At 41.4% G+C, this 18,550-nt stretch overlaps 1 protein-coding gene and 1 long non-coding RNA gene across 2 annotated transcripts; both read right to left on the bottom strand.

Annotated features, from left to right (window-relative positions):
* Nucleotides 1–58: 58 nt before the first annotated feature.
* LOC139985070 (uncharacterized) lies at nt 59–3,959 on the bottom strand. The gene is made up of 3 exons (XR_011799271.1): nt 3,888–3,959; nt 1,980–2,075; nt 59–1,205 (listed from the first exon to the last, which is right to left on the bottom strand). It is a non-coding gene; the product is annotated as an uncharacterized lncRNA (long non-coding RNA).
* A 10,907-nt stretch (nt 3,960–14,866) lies between these two features.
* LOC139954697 (zinc finger MYM-type protein 1-like) lies at nt 14,867–17,204 on the bottom strand. The gene is made up of 2 exons (XM_071954617.1): nt 16,563–17,204; nt 14,867–15,232 (listed from the first exon to the last, which is right to left on the bottom strand). The coding sequence occupies exons 1-2, from the start codon at nt 17,202–17,204 to the stop codon at nt 14,867–14,869; spliced, it is 1,008 nt and encodes a 335-aa protein (XP_071810718.1).
* Nucleotides 17,205–18,550: the final 1,346 nt, after the last annotated feature.

Below are 18,550 nucleotides of genomic sequence, written 5' to 3'. Positions count from 1 at the left end.
AATGCTGAAATTCAATAAAAAGACATTACCTTTTGTCATATCACAACAGCTTTGTGATTTACATCCAAAAATTGTAGAATGAGCTGATATACAATGTGGAATTGTTCAATCACTTAACAGTTCTCTGAGGAATGCAATGTTGGGATTAGGCCAAATGCTGTATGCTTTGTACATGCACAATCATGAAATACAAACTAAAGAATAACTCAATAACAACTGCACCACACCACAAAATATTCAAACATGCAAGTGCATGTAAGTGAAATTAATCAGGTGAAACAATGTGTTCCCAAAGACTTCTCCTACATTTACTATAAGCTGTGTAGTGGTCATTTACTCATCCCTGCTAATTCGACTAGTATACTGCGATTCAGTGTGATATTACAATCCCACCTACAATTTTTGTGAACCAACACTGAAAGCTTTGATGTATGTTGTTCTGGCTTATCTTGTAGCAGTTACCTTATACCTCAATGGAATGTACATATTTCCAGCACTCCTATATGGTATCCAGAGCACCTGGTGAAAAGGTTAACCACTCAGTGGTTCTTCTGACTTTATAGGCAATGTAATGTTCTACAAATGCTTCTGCCATCATTATGCAGCTGCAAATAAGCCACATATTACAAGAATATAAGATATACTTGACTTCAACAAATAAATGGGATTTCTTCTTCATGAAGCAACTCAACCACAAAGCAATCATTATGCTCCTCAGCTTCAGGTTCTTGTGAATGCCGAGCATTGTGGCAACGACGGATATGTTTTCTGTAAGATCCCATTTTGCGATATTGGGTTGATGTGCATGAGCTATTTCGAGGTGTCGACAAAGCTTCTGCAGTGAGAAAAAATGCCTTTGACGAGTACCCCTGCAAAAGTCACAGTCATATGGAATATGCATTGTGCTGTGGAAATTTGATTCATATCAATGCAGAAAGCAGTCGCAGTATTGGAGTTGGTATTTTTGGCCCCTCATCTTCTTTCTTGATACTCATCATGTAACGTTGTAGGAATCCCAGAGTGTTGGCCGCCTCTGGGGCGTAGTCGATCCCATGCGCATAGCACACGGCCATCAAGAGTACCACTCCATACCAGATGCTGGAAATCCCTTGACAGACTTGTCATCCTACGGCCCATACAGAGATGGCATCAGGTTTGATGGTACTACACTGTAGCACTAAAACTGGTGTTGGTGACACTATCTCCTGAAAAAGGAAATGATAGATAACAATTAGAGTACATTGACATATGGTTGACCACAAAAATTTCATCTAAAGGCAGGACTGTTTGGGATTTTCAACGCAACTGCACGGTTAAAGTGAATATTGACACTGTCAATCCGTGTCAATGTGTATTTTCTAATGGTAGTGATTAAATTTCCCCATATACTGTGTTTTTTCCCTTTTCTGTTCAAATTCCAGTGTCTACACTGTATGTATTACAAGGGTAGAGCACATTGTTAGTAACGGCGGCCTCCGTGTGAGAAGTCAGACCAAAGATCGGGGTCCAGACCTCTGAAGGGGGGGGGGGGTTTCACTTCGCATACCCGATCACAGGATACTCCCTGACTGCCGGGCTGTTGGGTGCTCAGTGATTGCTCCTTCTGCTATCTCTAGAACACAAGGAGTCTGACCATGGGTGTTCCAGGAATACATTCGCTATCTGCTCCTGGACAAATGGTCATTTTCACAGTAAATGGTGTAACTTTGCGTTTTAAGACCTTTTGTCAGTAGTGGCCTCATGAAGCGACACAATTCAAGGACACTTTGCCACATGATAGCTTGTCAGGACATTCACAACTATTTTCATACTTTATGATGTAGTTTAAGCTTCATAAGTAGTTTTCCCCGATAATTAAGATATTTATGTACATGATTCTGGTGGAAATGTTCATGACAAATCATGTTGAAACTTTGGTGTCAGAGTGCGTCAATTTACACCCTTTACTGTGAAAATGACCATATACAAGAGGAACTTACCTTCTTGTCCGAAACATGCAAGAACCCAGGCTTCTCGTCGAAGATGTACGGTAGAGCCATCAGAGCGACAGAATACTCCAGGTCTGCCAATAAAACCTAAGATTGGAAAATACAGTTCTGTATCACTACATTTTCAAGTGTTACAAGGCAGCAGTCATAATCAGACAATGAGCAATGTTGTGAGAGGTTACTACCACCATGGTACAATGCATGTGTCTTTGCATTGCGGTAACTGATGGAGAAATACAGAGAAGGCCAAAGACAGCTGCAGCGTATCTTCATAGATCTGGAGAGAGTGCCCCAAAGCGAAGTATTGAAATGCCCAAAAGAGAAAGAAGTACATCCGGCTGATAAAGGATCTGTACGAGGGCAACCTGACCCAGGAGAATGTACCGCGAGAACCATAGATGCATCTGCCGTTACTGTCGGAGTCCACCAAAGCTCAACGTTAAAGACCGCATAACATGGCCATTCCATTATGTGTGCAAACAGAGTAGTTTTTCACTTTCCAACGGTACCATTTTTAAGCAAATGGGAGGTAACGTTGAGAAAATTGATTTCAAACTGTGAATATCCCAGAGATGTCATTCCCAAAATAGAGCCAAATATTCATAATTATGAGGCTTTGACGTCACCGAATGAACCAAATGAACACCAAATCTATACCCCCTGTGCTATTCCAACGGGGAAATGAATCAGTATCATTCGTCACTGAAATCATGAGATAGGGGGCATGAAGTCAAGATTCTCTATGAACCCTGTCCCCAATAACCATATTCTGTTGTCGGTAGTTCCAACTGCTGTGAAACTCACGATGAAGAGAAACAACATTATACTTGTGGTTTTATCGGCTACACTTTTTATTTCTGGCTAGTAACTGGGATTTCCATGTTAAAGATCCCTTGCTGACTTTGCTCTGGACCGGCAAAAAACGAAGTTGCTTGTATGTGAATTTCACCCACCCTATTTCGAATCCTCATGAGACAAGGATTCTAAACGACCCAATCATCACCACTCTCTGTCCCATATGCCTTATCATAACTCGGACTGGAAGTTTCTTTGTCGGCCCGACAAATAGCCTTTGAACACTGATTTATGGAATTACATGAGCAGTTAGCACAAATATCCCCACGTTGGAGTAACATTGTAATTGACATTGTAATTAACATTGTAATTGACGGGTTAATTGGGGTCAACTCATAGCATGCAAAATCGATCAGTTCAACATACAGAGAGCAGGCAGCAGTTCCTCTTAACTTTTTCCTCAACAACGACAGGGTTGTCGTTCGTGATTTACACACACACACTGTACATATGGAGTACTATGCCTATGTAGTATGTACTGTACAGTCAGTGTACAGTACGACAGTATGATATACGTAGGCATACTGTCAGTGTGAAATGCTGGTCGACTGCAGCTTAGCCTCTTTCTAATTACTTGTTGAATAGCAGATATCCAGTGTCTCAGAACCAACAAGTGCAGACACCTTTTCATCCCTTATGCAATAACAGACCACAAGTACCGCCAAAAAGTAACTAGACAAATTTGAATGCAAAGAGGGCAATGATTGCACTGTGAATACACTCTCCATGCAATCCTAATTTCCTAACAATATTCCCCTTTCGATCAAAATTGTTCAGCTGCTCCTACACCCCAGTAAAGTTGCTCTGCTCACACCTTATGCTCATTTGTTCACCTAATTTCCCGCTCTCTGTCTACAGAAGAACAGAGTACATGGGAGTTTGATTGCAATTGTCTAGTTACTTTCAGGCAGTACGGTTTTTTGGACCAGTTTCTACCTAAATATCTTTATGGGTTCTCGCTTACCCTCCTGTAACTCCCGCCCATCATTTTCCACTCTGATCGACTTACTAGTAATTGTAAGGTCAAATTATGTGATAACATACACTTCTTGTCCTCTTCAAGAAGGACTTCCTCCTCCTACCGGTAGGCACGCATCAGCTCTTTTGCTTTGGTCTGGATTATCTTTGGTGCATATTTTTCTAAAGCAGTCTTCATTTCAACAACAACGTTCCTCCCTGTCAGCATTTCCAACTCATTGCAAAGCTGTATATGAAGATAAAAGTGAAATATACACCAAAATTAGACATGATTTGTTGAAAAGCCACACTGAAAAGGAATATCCACCTGACTGATTAATTAGAGATCAGTTTTCTACTCTGCTAAGGGGTCGCAGGGTTGCGTCAGAAGTCCAACTTGAAGCTCCCTCAGCAGGTCATTTGCAGAGCTGGGATGCACAGTGAAAGTCCTATTTATACTTCACTTCCTTAAATGGCGACGCAACGGCAAAATACGCCTATATCATAAACCTACTATAATATTTGTATATGAAGTACGCATATACTAACTGCTATGATAAAGATTCGCTAAACTGATACCATGCACGGTAAAGCTCGTCTACGGTGGCACGCGCGTGAGTGGTATAAAATTGGCAAGCGAAGAAATAGATAAAACTTGGGGCTAAAACGCACTGGTGATATAGCCGGCAAATGTACGCTTAAACGCCTTTGACATACTTCTAATGAAGCCTAATTTTAATACTATAGCAAATGCTAGGGAGTTCGTATCTTAGTGACAACATTTTACATGAATAGACTTGCCCACGGCCCTGGTTGGAGAGAATGCTATGAGCGTGTGTTTGTTTATATACCGTGAAGTTAGTTCAAATGTAGAGGACCATTCCATTATTGCGAACCGCTCCATTGACCTGGGCGCCCCCAAATCAATGTAGGTAAATGAAATGTGATTCACTATAGCCTAAGTATAATTAAAACTATAATCAGCCTTTTTTTCATGTCTTTGTTTCCAATTACTGTGCAGTTATCAATTCTCATTATGGACAGGTTATTTCCAGACCTGATCGATCATTATTGGTGGAATAATTAGTGGAATAAGTTGGTGGAATAATAATAATTAATAACAATCATAATAAATAATGATAATAATAATTAGTAGAATAAATAGTGAGGAATGTTTGTTTTTCGGCACTCTCAGTATTTTTTATGAAATTAAAAATGTTGTTTTATTTCCATGGAGGGAATAACCAAAATATACTACTGTAGGTTGGGGTTATTTACAGCTTTATTAAGCAGCTTCAGAATGAGGTGGGCAAAAAATTATGTCGATGGTCTCTGTTCTGCGCAATGAGCATACAAAGGTCTGATTAGCCCAAGGGGTTAGTTGTAACATTTACTGCCGGGAATAGTTGGAACATGCACACAAATTTGGTCATATTTGCCTATAATCATAAAAACATGCCAAAAACTTAGACTGCAAGGTTACAGTAGCAGATGTTAAAATATTCTGATTCACCAATGTTGCCTAATTTCAATGGGCTGGGATGAAAAATGTCTCCAGAATTTTGGTAGCAAAGTTATATTCTCATTTACTTCCATATAGTGAGTCTGGCTTTAATATCATTTGATATATTATAATAGGCATATATATACCAAGGTATCAATGTGTATAGTTGTGATAAGTTCTCATTTATTTCTTTTGAGCAAGAATCCATCTTTCAACTAACCCACCACCCGTTCCAACTAACCCCATAGGTGGGGTTAGTTGGAACGCCTATCACCGACACCTCACTGGATTATCTCCTGAACTATCAACAAGAGTAGTGGTTTTATGGGCTTCATTTGTGACACACGGCACACACCCTCTCACTGGATTATCTCCTGAACTATCAACAATTGTAGCAGTTTTATGGACTGCCTATCCTAACAGGATAGGGCAGTGTTTGCTGAATTGATGTTTCTGAAAATAGAGATTTTTGTGAAAAATGTTCCAACTAACGCCGCTCTCCCCACATACCCTATTCCAATACGAAGCAAACTTGCTAAATTGGGGAAGAAGAATAACACATCAGTGGTGATCCCTGGAATGTTTTATCCATTTTTGATAGCCTACTGTAGGCCTACATCTTCCTTTATTTTTTAGCTTGATTGTTTGTTAGCCTAGGTGGTCAACACATGGTCACGTACACCAATAAGCCTTATTCCAGATGACGTATATTGACGCGATCGCAATGCATTGTGGTATAAATTATGCCAAATTGTGGCCAGAAACATTTTGATTGAATTTTTCCTCAATTTTCTGCGTGTTAGTGATGCATTCATTCTTCATGAGCTCATCATAATGTATTCTTTTTATTATTCTATGGTTTCAATCTGTTGGTTGGTCAAAAACATATTTTATGGATATTTTAAAGTTGACTAAAGTTGGAATGTTGTCTACAAACTGACGTTTGCCCGTGTTTGAAGCACCCTCAGTAGCCTATATCTGGAATAAGGCTTAGGCTAGGACTATATAACAAGGTATCCGAATACTGCGGGTGCCCGAATACTGGGGACCTAACAATACGTTCCAATATTACCATAGCAACGTGTTGTAAAAGCGCTATGAACGAATAACAACTTAGCTACTTATTTTCAACCATAATATATGCAAAACAGGCTGGTTTTTCATCATCTTGACCAAATAAATCAAATTTTTGTATGATACTTCGAAATTTTCATTTCCAAGAAATTTTCGAATGGAATTGTTGTAAATTTACTCCAATTTCTGCCTCATTCTTAGTCTTTTTTGCCTAGTACACTGCATCTGCTTAATCAGGTGTAAGCTAAGTTTGTTATTTAGGCCCCCCCTCCCCCGTAACCCTCAAATTCTGGAAAAATCCTTAGTTTTTTTTAAAGGATTATTACCGTATCAATACTGTAGTGTAGGTATAGCCTAGGTACTGTGTGCCTGTTCACAACCGCTTGTTCCATTAAGAACAGTAAACGGGTCTTTTTAGCAAACGTTAACTTGGAAGTTGGACAGAACTGTCATATCAGGATTGTGGGTTTGTGTATCAGATGCTAAAGGTTCGGTACAGACATCATCTGAATTTTTTTAAGGGATTTTGAAGAAATTTGTGCTGAAAAAGCTTAGGGGGGCCTAGGCCTAGGTGCGCACTATACAGGCATCCCAATTCCCATGCTATAGTATAGGCTAGCCTAGGCCTACTCCATCGTATGTGGCTGAAACCCAGTTGAGCTGTGGCAGAGGCAGTAAGGTTGTAGCGCTCTTTGAGACTATTATAATGTTATCGTGATTAATTAATTAAATGTCCGGTCTTCCTACAAATATGGCCTAGGCTAGGCCTATAGCCCTACAGAATTCTGTTGACTATAGAATGGGCCTAACGTTAGGCTATGCCCATACAATTATAAAGTAGGCCTAGTATACGTTAGGCTAGCCTAATCCGAATATTGTTTGCTCAATGGACATTTATGTCGATGAAGGAATCGTTTGGTATTCACCAAGGGTCGACCCGATAACTTATTAGCAGGTCTGCGCTGGAGTTGAATTTAAATTTCGGTCTACATGTTTCTAAATTAAAACTGAAACTCACCGCACCGGGGCTTCAACTTCTACTCGAACATGATCGACGGTACGTGACACAAGAACTGCACGCAATATACATATAATGATGTACGTAGGTAGCACGTAGGTAACATACACAGTGCATATTATGTACGTAAAGGCGGCGAACTTCGGTGCACTCACTATACAATTACATGTAATATGTACGTTTGGTCAGACGGAACTTTGGAGCCCGCGAAAAGTGGTTAAAATTATTACGCAAATTCCACTCAATGCGTTGTATTCAAATAAACGATTTTGTTCACAAGTCAAAAAAAATTCCATGGTAAAGTGAGAAAATGAGATTATTAACACTTCTATACACTTTATTATTCCCTTACAATTACATTTCCCGATGAAAATTGCCGAACTTGTTTATTCATAGATCATGTACACACTTGTGATAAGTACGATTAGAACCCCTATTCGTGCAGTTAGGGGTTCTTTGTGGAACCATCTTGTACCCAGAACCTTTTCTGTGTGGGTATGGAACCAAGTAGAAACGAATCAAGAACCTTTATGGGTTCTTCAAGGGCACATGGTTCTGACGAGAACCATTCTTCATTTCGAGAACCCCCTCTAGAACCCTTTTTTCTTAGAGTGTAGGATGTTAATAAAAAATAAAACATCATCCCTCCCAACCCCTCCCCCCCCCAAAAAAAAAGCAAAAGTATCAAAGACCAAAGAAACTGCCGGATATATGCCCAAAAAAAGCAATATAGAACATGACTGGGATTTCTTTTGCTCCGAAACACGCAGAAGTAGAGAATAAAAACACATAAAGCCAATAAACTACGAGATGACGTTACAAAACCTGCTGGAGGCCGACTTCGCAAAGCAGAACTATGTGAACCAGCTATAAAAAAAAAAAAAAAACCAAAAAACAAATGAACCCTGAAGCCAACAATCACCACACCACAGATAAATGGACACCATGCATAATTGGACCACACCACAAGCGTTAATTGATATCACATGCCTGACCCGCATTGGCGTCCACCAACTCACTGTAATCAGACTATAAAACCGTCGTCGTGGCAAAGGCTACAAATTATAAGCCAACGACCTCAGGACGCGAGCACACGTAACTTAGACAAACATTTACAGCACAAGAGAAAAACGATTTTAAACAATATCTTTCTTACTAGATATCATGGACACTTTCCATCGGTGTCTATGAAAGTGTGGACTAGTGGTGAATGGGGTAAAGGATCGTTTCCAAACTAAGAGCCATGTCATCCAAGATCAACAAAGGTCGATTAGGGGTCAAAAAGTAGTATTTTGGCAATAACATGAAAACCAAATGTCCATCAAGGTTCGGATTTTAGGACAGAGTGCACATTATCAAAAGAAACAATTTTTGATAAAAACCGTTAGGCCATCCAAGAACATTCAACGTTGCTTATGTGTAAAAACAAGCCAAATTAGACTACGTTTTGCAGCAACATCTACTCACAAAGACTGACATGGCTGATATATTGGGAAAAGTTGTGAATAAGGTTGTGCGCGTTTTCTAAAATAACCGTTATGTGATTTAAGGTCACCACAGGTCAATTAGATGGCATAATGTGTTGTTTTGACAATAAAATGTGAAACTACCATTGACAGGGCCTGACATGGTTGATATTTTGGGACTAGTTGTGAATGGGGTAAGGGATCGTTTCAAAACATGAAAGTCATGTGATCCAAGGTCAACTAAGATCAATCAACGGTCAAAAACTAGTATTTTTGCAATAACTTGAAAACCAAATGTACATCAAAGTTGGAAGATACGCTATCGTAATACCATAGTCGACCTGCATTAAGGCGACCTTTGACCTCAGGTTAACCACCAGTGACTTGTAATAGCTTCGTTCAAGTTGATTTTTTTAAGTTTCGTGGGCAAATTCGAATGTAAATTGTACATAAGTGGACTCCTCTGCAACCTTAATGTGCGAAATTATTACAGATTTGGTTTGGTTTTGTAATACTTTGTATGTGGATTCATAACATTAAATACAAGAACCCTACTGTTTATGATGAAGGTGTGTATAACCACGTACAGTACAGAAGACTGACCTGTGTTAGCATGCCATAGTGTTATTGTAACAGCTACATCTAGTTATACTGACAAGCAGAGGTCTACTGCATTGACGTCATCGAAACCTCAATGCATTTTGCATTCTGGTTCTCAGTTGTATGTACAACCATAAACATTAATGAGGAAGAATACCAATTTGCTATTCGAGTTACTGGTTCCTGTGAACAAAATTTTCTATTTAGAAAGGTAGTATAGAGCGCAACGAAACCACAAAATTAAAAGGAGCCATAGCACACATTATTCAACAGCAAATATATAATAACTATGGACATACAGGGCATCCATACATCCTTCCCTTTTTATCCAGTTTATTTCACTTGGCCCGTAACTGGGCTGGGCGAACAAACCAAATGCAACGACAACCTTTCATTTGACCGATACATCCATATCAATTGAATCTTTGTATCAGTCAATAAAGCTGCCCTTAACAAGCTAATCCGTTTTCTGATTTTAGTGAATAGCTACGGCCGGGTGGAACTTTTTTGGACCATAAAGTTATAAAACTACAATTGTCATAGGTTCATTAGGTTGAAAAGAAATTTAAGCATCTCTCTTCTCTCTGAGGTTATGTTGGTTGACAATACAACATCCGGATAAACTCCCACAACACAATGTTGTTTGGGACATAAAGCATTGTAGGCAACGCTGTATATTTATGATGACAAATAGGTTGTTAAATGCACAGGGGCTCGGGTGGAGAGGGGTCAACATAGTAATGAAAAGATGATCATTATGTACGCTTTTTGCTTTCATTTTGAAAATCTGAAAAAATATGACTAGACTATATACTGTATGGCTATACACAACCCTTTTAGCCGCTTATAGTTTACGCTATATTCTCGAAGTTGAGAGCTACTCTGTAGCTTTCTCTGTTCTTTCCTTGTGGATGAAGAGATTCGTCATTAAAGAAACGATTCTTTCTTTCAAAATAAGACATCTTTTGCTGGATTAAAGGTGAACTGCATCGAGACAATTCCTTGTTATCACACATATGAAGTTTTACAATTATTATTGCAGACTAAATCATCGCAAAGCAAATGTTTTTAGTTAGGTTAAAGTTTGTAATATCATTTAATGTATATATAACAACAAGGTAATAAAAAAATCCTAAAATTATCATAAACAACCAAGAGCTGGGGTGGTGGGTCAATCCCTACATAGGTTTTGGGACGATCAATATACATACGTCACCGGTATAAATTTAACAAATGAATTACTTCGATCATGCCATTGTTAAAAGATGTCACAGCTCAAATTTGTTTTCATGGGAAACCAAGCGAATGAATTTCGTTCCCTTGGAACGTTTTTTTGTCAACAACTTTGACGGTGAGACTTGGAATAGATACAATTTTTTCCCAATTCAAGATTGATAAAGTTATTGAACTGAATGTGGAAGAGCAAATGCAAAACTTACATATTTTAATACGTATTAGTAGATATACAGATTGCTAACAATCTTTGTTGTACTTTTTTCAGATAAAAACTTGATCTCATCAATAATAATTCGATATCTCCACTAACAGCATTAAGTTAGTCCAATGTAAACACATAAAAATAATGAAACGTGCTTTTAAAACTAAAGATATGGTAAAACTGGAATCGCACAAACTTAAACCCCCAACAATTGTTTAAAGAGTATATTGCAAACAAAGCACCTTTCACAATAATTTCAACCGCAAAAGTATTACCAAAACTAATCGGCTAACTGAAGTTGTACATTAAACGTTGGGATAAACAAGCAATGATAAAATGAAGAAATATACAATGAAAATCTTAACAAACAAAAGGTACATCTACTTGCTGTGCGGCTCTCTGTAATTGAAATGCAGAATGATATGAGAAAGGTTTTCCCGCGGGGGTGGGAACTTTGTCAATCTCTCAGTGATTACGGACTTGCTAAGTCAACGGGTGTAAAATTGGCAAAGTTGACAGGCTTGACGAGCCCATTGCCCCCATTAAACAAGGGAATTAGCCCGATGAAGGGGGTTGTGATAAATTTCGTATGCACCCTCTTCATGTTGTATGAATTTGGGGGCGAAAAGACGTTGCGTTTTTCCCTGGGGGGCGAAAACTTTGTCAACCTCTCAGTGTTGACACGGACTTAGTCGTTTTCCCAGAGATTTAGCCCTGGAAAGCGCTATAGCCCCCTCTCTAATAGAGAGGGGGCTATTTTGTCATAAACAAGTATGACAAATGGACCGGTACGGTAACCAAGCTAAAAATATATCATTGGCGATTGGGTGATGGACGTGCCCAAGGACCGGCCGTGACAGCTTACAGAGAACCGCTCATGTGTTTTGCCATTGTTGCTTTGTAGTAAACTTATGGGAGTGGTTCCAGACCTGGACCGACCGTGTTACGGGGGACCGTTCATGGTCGGTAGGACAGGGCTTTATTTTATATGGGGTAGACCCTCCAGTTTCTTCGGTTGCTGTGTTGCACCGCATTATTTTTGTTTGCTCTATTGTGAAAAAACCTGTTTGGCGGAATAGATGTGATGTGGGTTTTAGGGGGAAATTTGCCAGTTGGCAGGCAGTCCTGGAGGCGGTTAAGTCTGACATTCGCCGTTTTTCGCCGTTTATCTGGGGCTGCCTTTTTCGGACGGTGGTGTGCTGGGGAGGGGTTCTTCGTTTCGCTGCGTGCTGCTGGTGTTTTGAATGTTGGGCGTTGGGCGTTTTGTCTCTGCAGGTCGGCGGGCGTATGTTTTATTGCCTCGCTTGACCTGAATTTCGTTTGTCAGAATCGGATGGTTCGGTAGTGGCGTTTGGCCGTGACGTTTTGTATCCCGCATGGCGGGTCACGTAAAAAGCACGGTCAATTGGTGTATATTCAATTTCCTTCAGTGTATTTATTTAAATTTTGTTGGCTAAACAAGTGTTGAAACATATTTGAATTGTAATGAAGGGCCCTCATTTTTGGATGCCCCAAAATTTCTGTCATGCTTAAATTTTGGGCCTTGTGTGCCCAAAATGTTGTGGGCTCTGAAAACAATTTTTTTCTCAATTTTGTGCGCCTAAAATCGTGTGGGCTTGGAATTTTTGTTGGGGCCCTAACGTTGTTTGGGCCCTACAAAAATGATGTGTGCCTTGCAACAACTTCTGCACCATTGGTGCTCTAGTTTGGTAGTATTATTGTAACCTAAGTAGTACTAGAGCACAGGCCCGTCGGAAGGTATTTGAAAGTGGTACGGTATTTTTGTTCACCGGTTCGATTTACTATCTAAGCGGAGCGCCACCATCGGTTGGCGCGGAGCGTACAAGAAAATTTTTGAATCTTCTAACCGCCCAGATGGCTGGAAATGGCACTTGCGGGGCAAAATTTGGCCACGATGTTGTACACTTTCCTCCTGCGAACTCAGTATTTTTTCATTTATAACTACATGAACTGAAGAATCCCATCTTTAGTCATGGATGTTCTACCTTCTCGCGCCCATGTCCTTCACAGCTGCACCGGAAGAGCATATAGCACTTTCAACTTACAAAGTGTATGCAGGGCGGTATAGCTACTAGCTAGGGTCTTATAGTAGGGGTATGAATGTTAGAAATTCCGACGGGCTGGAGGTCTTTTCCAACTTAGTGGCGGGACGGCCGCACCGTCGTTACGCCAGTAAAAATAAATGAAAGGTTCACAACTGCCTGTACTGTAATAGTTACAGTTTATCCGAATTTGATAATCTTGCTAGTTCTTATGAGTGTTACGATTATCTAAAATGATTCCTCAATTAGTCTACCTTCCTTTGAGGTTAGGGCTTCAAAAATGTTTTGTGGGTGAGCAAAGATTTCGCCGAGTGCGGTTAGTCTCTGTGAGGCTTTTGAAATTATGCAATAAACGTTAACAATGATTATTTCGTTACGGCGTTGGTGACAACCAACACCTGGGTGGAATCCTCTCCATACTGCAGTACTTTTTCCAATTTCCAAATTCCAAGCATTGTTCTTTCTGCAGTTGGGGCGCAGAATATAGGATATTACCCGATTGCCTGTAGCAATTCAGTTGTATAGGATGATCTACTGTATCCTTTGTTAGGGTTGAGGATTAGAGTTGTAGGGTCAGCAAATGTGAGCATTTTTCGTATAATTTAGCCCTCTTTCTTCCTGGAATTAATGCTCCTATAAGCTCCCGGTATCACAACGACTACTATACTGAAGAGCATGGGCATGGGCGCTGTTAAAAGGAGCACCGGCTATCGGTTAGTGTGCAGCGTTCTACTGCGAACTCAAATCAATGGAAAGTACCAAACACCGAGCGTCGATGGTCTTTGGCACTGGTAAATTCGTTGGCTGCATCAACTAGATTCAATCGATCCGCATAATCTTTGTGTACATGTAAGATCATAAGGTGGTTGAGTCGCTGCTGGGTCTTTGTAGACCTTAAGTAACTCTTTACACGCTTCATAGCACTAAATGAGCGTTCACTTACTGTATTTGTCGCAGGCATCACTAAAATTAGTTTGACAAGCGTGCACACTTGTGAGAGGAGCTCACGATTACCGAAACTCAACCCTCGCATGTGGTCAACAACCTCTGGCAAAGTCCACACTGATTGTTTGGCCGTAGCTTCCATGGTTTCCCCAAGGGTTTCTAGTTGGACTCTGAGCTCGCCCTTACGGAGATCCTCGCCGTAAAAGTCACATACGAATTTTAACAGTTCTTCGTCAACATGTTGTTGGTTACACGTTTTGAGAAGCAGCTGCTGTAGTTTTGAGTAGATTTTGTAACCCTCCTGATCAAATCTATCGCGGATGCAGTTGACAAATGGTGTCAACTGCCTCCAGGTATATTCGCCTGAAGTAGTCCTCCACTGATTCTGGAGGCATGATATCCGCGGCCGAACCAGAAACTAATCTGGCTGGCACTTTCCTCTGCCGTTTTTGTTCAGGCTCATCTACGGCTAATTTTAAGGCTTCCGACGTGACATTGGTCCAAAACGACTGGAATTGGTCACGCTTTTTGGCAAGGACAGTTTTACTGGCACATTCTTGACCCTCCGCCGCAGATATATCTTTTTTCTGGAGAGTTCTGCTGAGATTGTCACTGTGACTCAGAAGGAGGTGACCCAACTTGGCTCCGAAGAAGTAATCGAAACTCTTCATGTATGACAGGATCCCTCTTAAGCGCCCCTTTGTGTTTGCATCTTTTTCAATAGCTAAACACTCCTCGAAAACCTTTTGGAGCGTATCGTAGTTGTCTATGATACTTTCCAAAGCATCCGCCTTAACTGTCCATCTCGTTGGGCACATGGTACGTATGCCGATTGGTGCAGCTTCCGCAAGATTTGATTTGACTTCTTCAAATTTGCTGCCACGTCTCGGCGAATTCTTTATAAGTTTGGTAATTTCTTTTGTATTATCCAGCGCATCTCTCATTAGTGCGATATTCTTTATAGTGTCTGAGCACGCGAGATTGAGGGCGTGGCCGTAGCAGTGAGTTCCTCTATCATCAATTTAGTCGCAACCCCTGAATGTACACCTGACATTGCAGCCGCACCATCGTAACATTGGCCACGCACTTTTGACAATGACAGGTTCATCCTGAGCAGAGCGTCTTTTATTATGAGAAGAAGCTGATCAGCTGTTGTCGTCGCAGTGGTATATAGGCCTATGAATTCCTCGTGAACCTCAAATGCGCCGTCAACCCAGCGCAAACAGATAACAACTTGCTCCAAGTTTGACACGTCAGGTGTTTCGTCCACCATTAGAGTGTAGAAATCAGAAGACTGCACTTTGGATACAACTTCTCGCAGGACCTATGAAAGAACACAAGAAAGCACATAGTATTTTGTGATTTCAATTGGTTATCATAGGCGTAGGAGGCGGGGGAAGTGGGCTGGAGCACCCAAACCGAAATTTTCGTAACAATTCGTGCACTTTCATACAAAAATTCGCGCAGTGTGTTGTGCAAAACCGGGCAGTATGCTATGAAATTTCGTGTGGCTGCTCAAATAAATCGGGCAGACCACCATGACATAGTTCGGAAGGAAAGGGGGCGCTGAAATTAATTGCGAAGTAGCTGGAATATACACATTTTATCTACCGTTACACAGTAATTCTTCCCCCTCGAGGTAATTCGATGACAAGATGAAACGCAAGAAAAGGGTCCTCAGAACTTCCGGGCAGCTACAAGCTCATGCCAACAGGCCGGGCCCAAATGAATGGCCCCTAAGCCTATGTTGGTTATTAATTGTGAGGTATATCGTTGTAAGGAGGGATGACACCGGTTAACTGGTTTTTGTTTGCCTATCGCTATTATTTCAGTAGGCCTCTAATTCGCATCTTTTTGTGGATACTTGTGACTCGGTCAGCATTTTCGAATAAGCAGCTAGCCGATTCATTACCACCTTGTGACAGTTCATGACACTTCAATGGTGACATAGGGTATTTGTGTTTTCATAGAATGCAGTCGCCGTTTATACTAATATGACTTATTTCAAAAAGACACGATGGAATTCGATAAATCATTTCACGTGGAGTCAGTGGCGTAACAAGACCTCACGGTCCGGGGGAGGGCAACATCCCCAAAACTTCCCGAAAATCTTCCGTCGATGGGGTGGCCTGTCCTATCGAAGACCGTATTTACCCTCTCCAGAAAACTGAGGACCTTTTCAAGCACACATTGTGCGTCTATTTCCCGATTATCTCCCAGTTCCCTCTTCGCCCGCCCGCTTTTCTGCACCTTCAGTGTTCTTTCTTCTGCGTTCCCGTTTCCGCTTTCTTCCTTCCCTCCCCGATTTTTTGCCTTCCCCTTCCCGTTGTAGCTCTTCGGGAGGGGCAGTCTTCCCCCCGGCCCCCACTGGTTACGCCACTGTGTGGAGTCATTATGGGTCACAGCCAATCAACGTCGAGTATATCGATGACGTCAAGAATATTTAATGAGAATGGGTGTAACCAATGACCGTAGTTAATTAGGATGAGGTCACATGGGTCATGACGTCATCGAAATACTCGACGCTGATTGGCTGTGGCCCATAATGACTCAGCCACCTCATTACACATTCATGAGTTATGACGTCATAAAAATACGTGACGCTGATTGGTTCAAGCCTATGGATGCTCCACTTACTACTAATGTAATCTTACCCTCAATGCCAGAAGTTGCAAAACTTCATTCTGTATCTCGGCGGAGACATACTTGTCTGTTTTTCTCTCAAGCCATTGCTCCATTCGTGAGTCGTCTTCTCCTCGTAACTTGAAGAGTCTTATAAAATTTGAGTCAGACTCATCGCCGTCACCTGTGAGAGCTAGGCCTTGCCGGGCAAGAAATCGAATGTTGGAAATTATCTTCAAAAATATCTCCCGACGCTCCTTTTTTTCTTTGACCAGTTGACTAGAGAGGGACTCTCCAACATCTGTAGTCGTTTTGGGCAGTGTCACTGACATCATTACTGCATCTTTGTGAGTCGTCTCTTGGTGAGCTCTGAATCGCCTGGTTGCGTCTTTCCAGTTCCTGAAGCCGGTAGAGATGAATGCCAAATCCACATTTCCTCCAGATATCAAGCGTATCTTCCTATTATGGGCTTGGATGCAGGTGTGACAGAAGGCCATATCTCGACTTTCGTCATAGTGAAGCCATTTATAAGTTCGGAACCATGATGGTTGAAATGAGTATTGAGGTGCGTTGCTCTTCTTTCCGAAACTACGTTTTGGAAAAACGAAGTCAGGTGGTTGGTGCGGAATATCTCCTACTTCAGGAGTAGCGGTCGGAGATGTCGCAGAGCTCATGGACGTCGTAGACGAAGACGTCGTAGCTGATGATCTCGTAGATGACGATCTCGATGGTGTGGGTGCAGATGATGCAGTAAATGATTGTGCTGGTGGCGATGACATCACCGTGGATGCTACTGGTTGTGCTGATGGCGACGACATCCCCGTGGATGCTACTGGTTGTGCTGATGGCGACGACATCCCCGTGGATGCTACTGGTGGTGCTGATGGCGACGACATCCCTGTGGATGCTACTGGTGGTGCTGGTGGCGATGACATCCCCGTGGATGCTACTGATGCTTTCGGTGGCGATGACATCACAGAAGAGGGTGTTGTCTGTGGTGTTCGTGCTGCGAAGGTAAAAAGAGGCAAACTATGAGACAGATTAATTATTTTGCATTGAAATCGTGCTGCCGTAGGCTAAAGATGAATAGATGTTCCTATCATAGTCCCTATACATTAACTTTCATCATCATCGTTTCAAAGGGAGCGTTAGTTATGTTGTAATTGCATATAGACCGAGGCGGTCATCCAGGAACTTTTCAGGTTAAGCGCATCCCACTGAGTTCGCCGGTGAAAGCAACTGGGCTGTCGTACAGTGCACGGTACATTCGTATTACTCGCGTTTGTTTACATTCTCCACCCACACATTTCACAAGGAAAAACACTGCGTTGACTTGGGTTTGGGGATTTGAATTCCCTGAATCATAAGGAGAATTCCCTCTGGAACACTCACATGCTGTTTAGCCTTCCCAAAAGGTTTTCTACTTCGTGTTTCAAACAAATTATGCCCTACCCGTGTCACGAAACTGTTCCATGTATTGTGCCAATCTCAATGCAAAGCTGCGTACGTTAGCGATTGTATTTCTTGGCGGGAAACGTGGTTCTCATTCGCCTGATCAAAATACACGTCCACGCTCAAATGATCAAATCCCACAGTGAAATATTTTAGGGAAGTATCCAGTATATTTGCAAACATTCGGAATCACTTGATGTAAACATGTTTGGCTTCCCTCAACTAAATCGTGATTGGTATCGCTGCAGACTGGGGAACCCACAGGTTCACCGGTGAATGTTTACATGTTCGGAGAACCGTTTCACGCAGGTTGGAGGTAATTTATTTCTTGATGTAACTAGAATATACAGATAAACAAGTTCCCTACATGATATTCGAACACAATCCATGAATGAAGTACCAATTGAAAGAAAACAGGTGGGCAAATATGATTGCTTATCGCGGGGGTACTATGGCAGACGGCATCTACAAGGCAGTGTTTTCACTGCAGCAGGGGCGTGTCGTTGCTGTGTGACGTGATGTGTGACGCGTCGGCGCGTTGCTCTATAGGTCTAATTTGTAACCAATT

The sequence above is a fragment of the Apostichopus japonicus genome, chromosome 17 (assembly GCF_037975245.1).
Source record: "Apostichopus japonicus isolate 1M-3 chromosome 17, ASM3797524v1, whole genome shotgun sequence".
NCBI lineage: Eukaryota > Metazoa > Echinodermata > Holothuroidea > Aspidochirotida > Stichopodidae > Apostichopus > Apostichopus japonicus.
The sequence above is the reverse complement of the archived record's forward strand: the minus strand, read 5'-3'. Positions and strand labels throughout refer to the sequence as shown.

Coding starts and splice junctions, on each gene's coding strand:
- LOC139954697 (XM_071954617.1), bottom strand. CDS start 17,204: ATGAGCTCTGCGACATCTCCGACCGCTACTCCTGAAGTAGGAGATATT. Junction 15,233..16,562: donor TGCAACTTCTGGCATTGAGG/GTAAGATTACAT, acceptor GTTCTTTCATAG/GTCCTGCGAGAAGTTGTATC.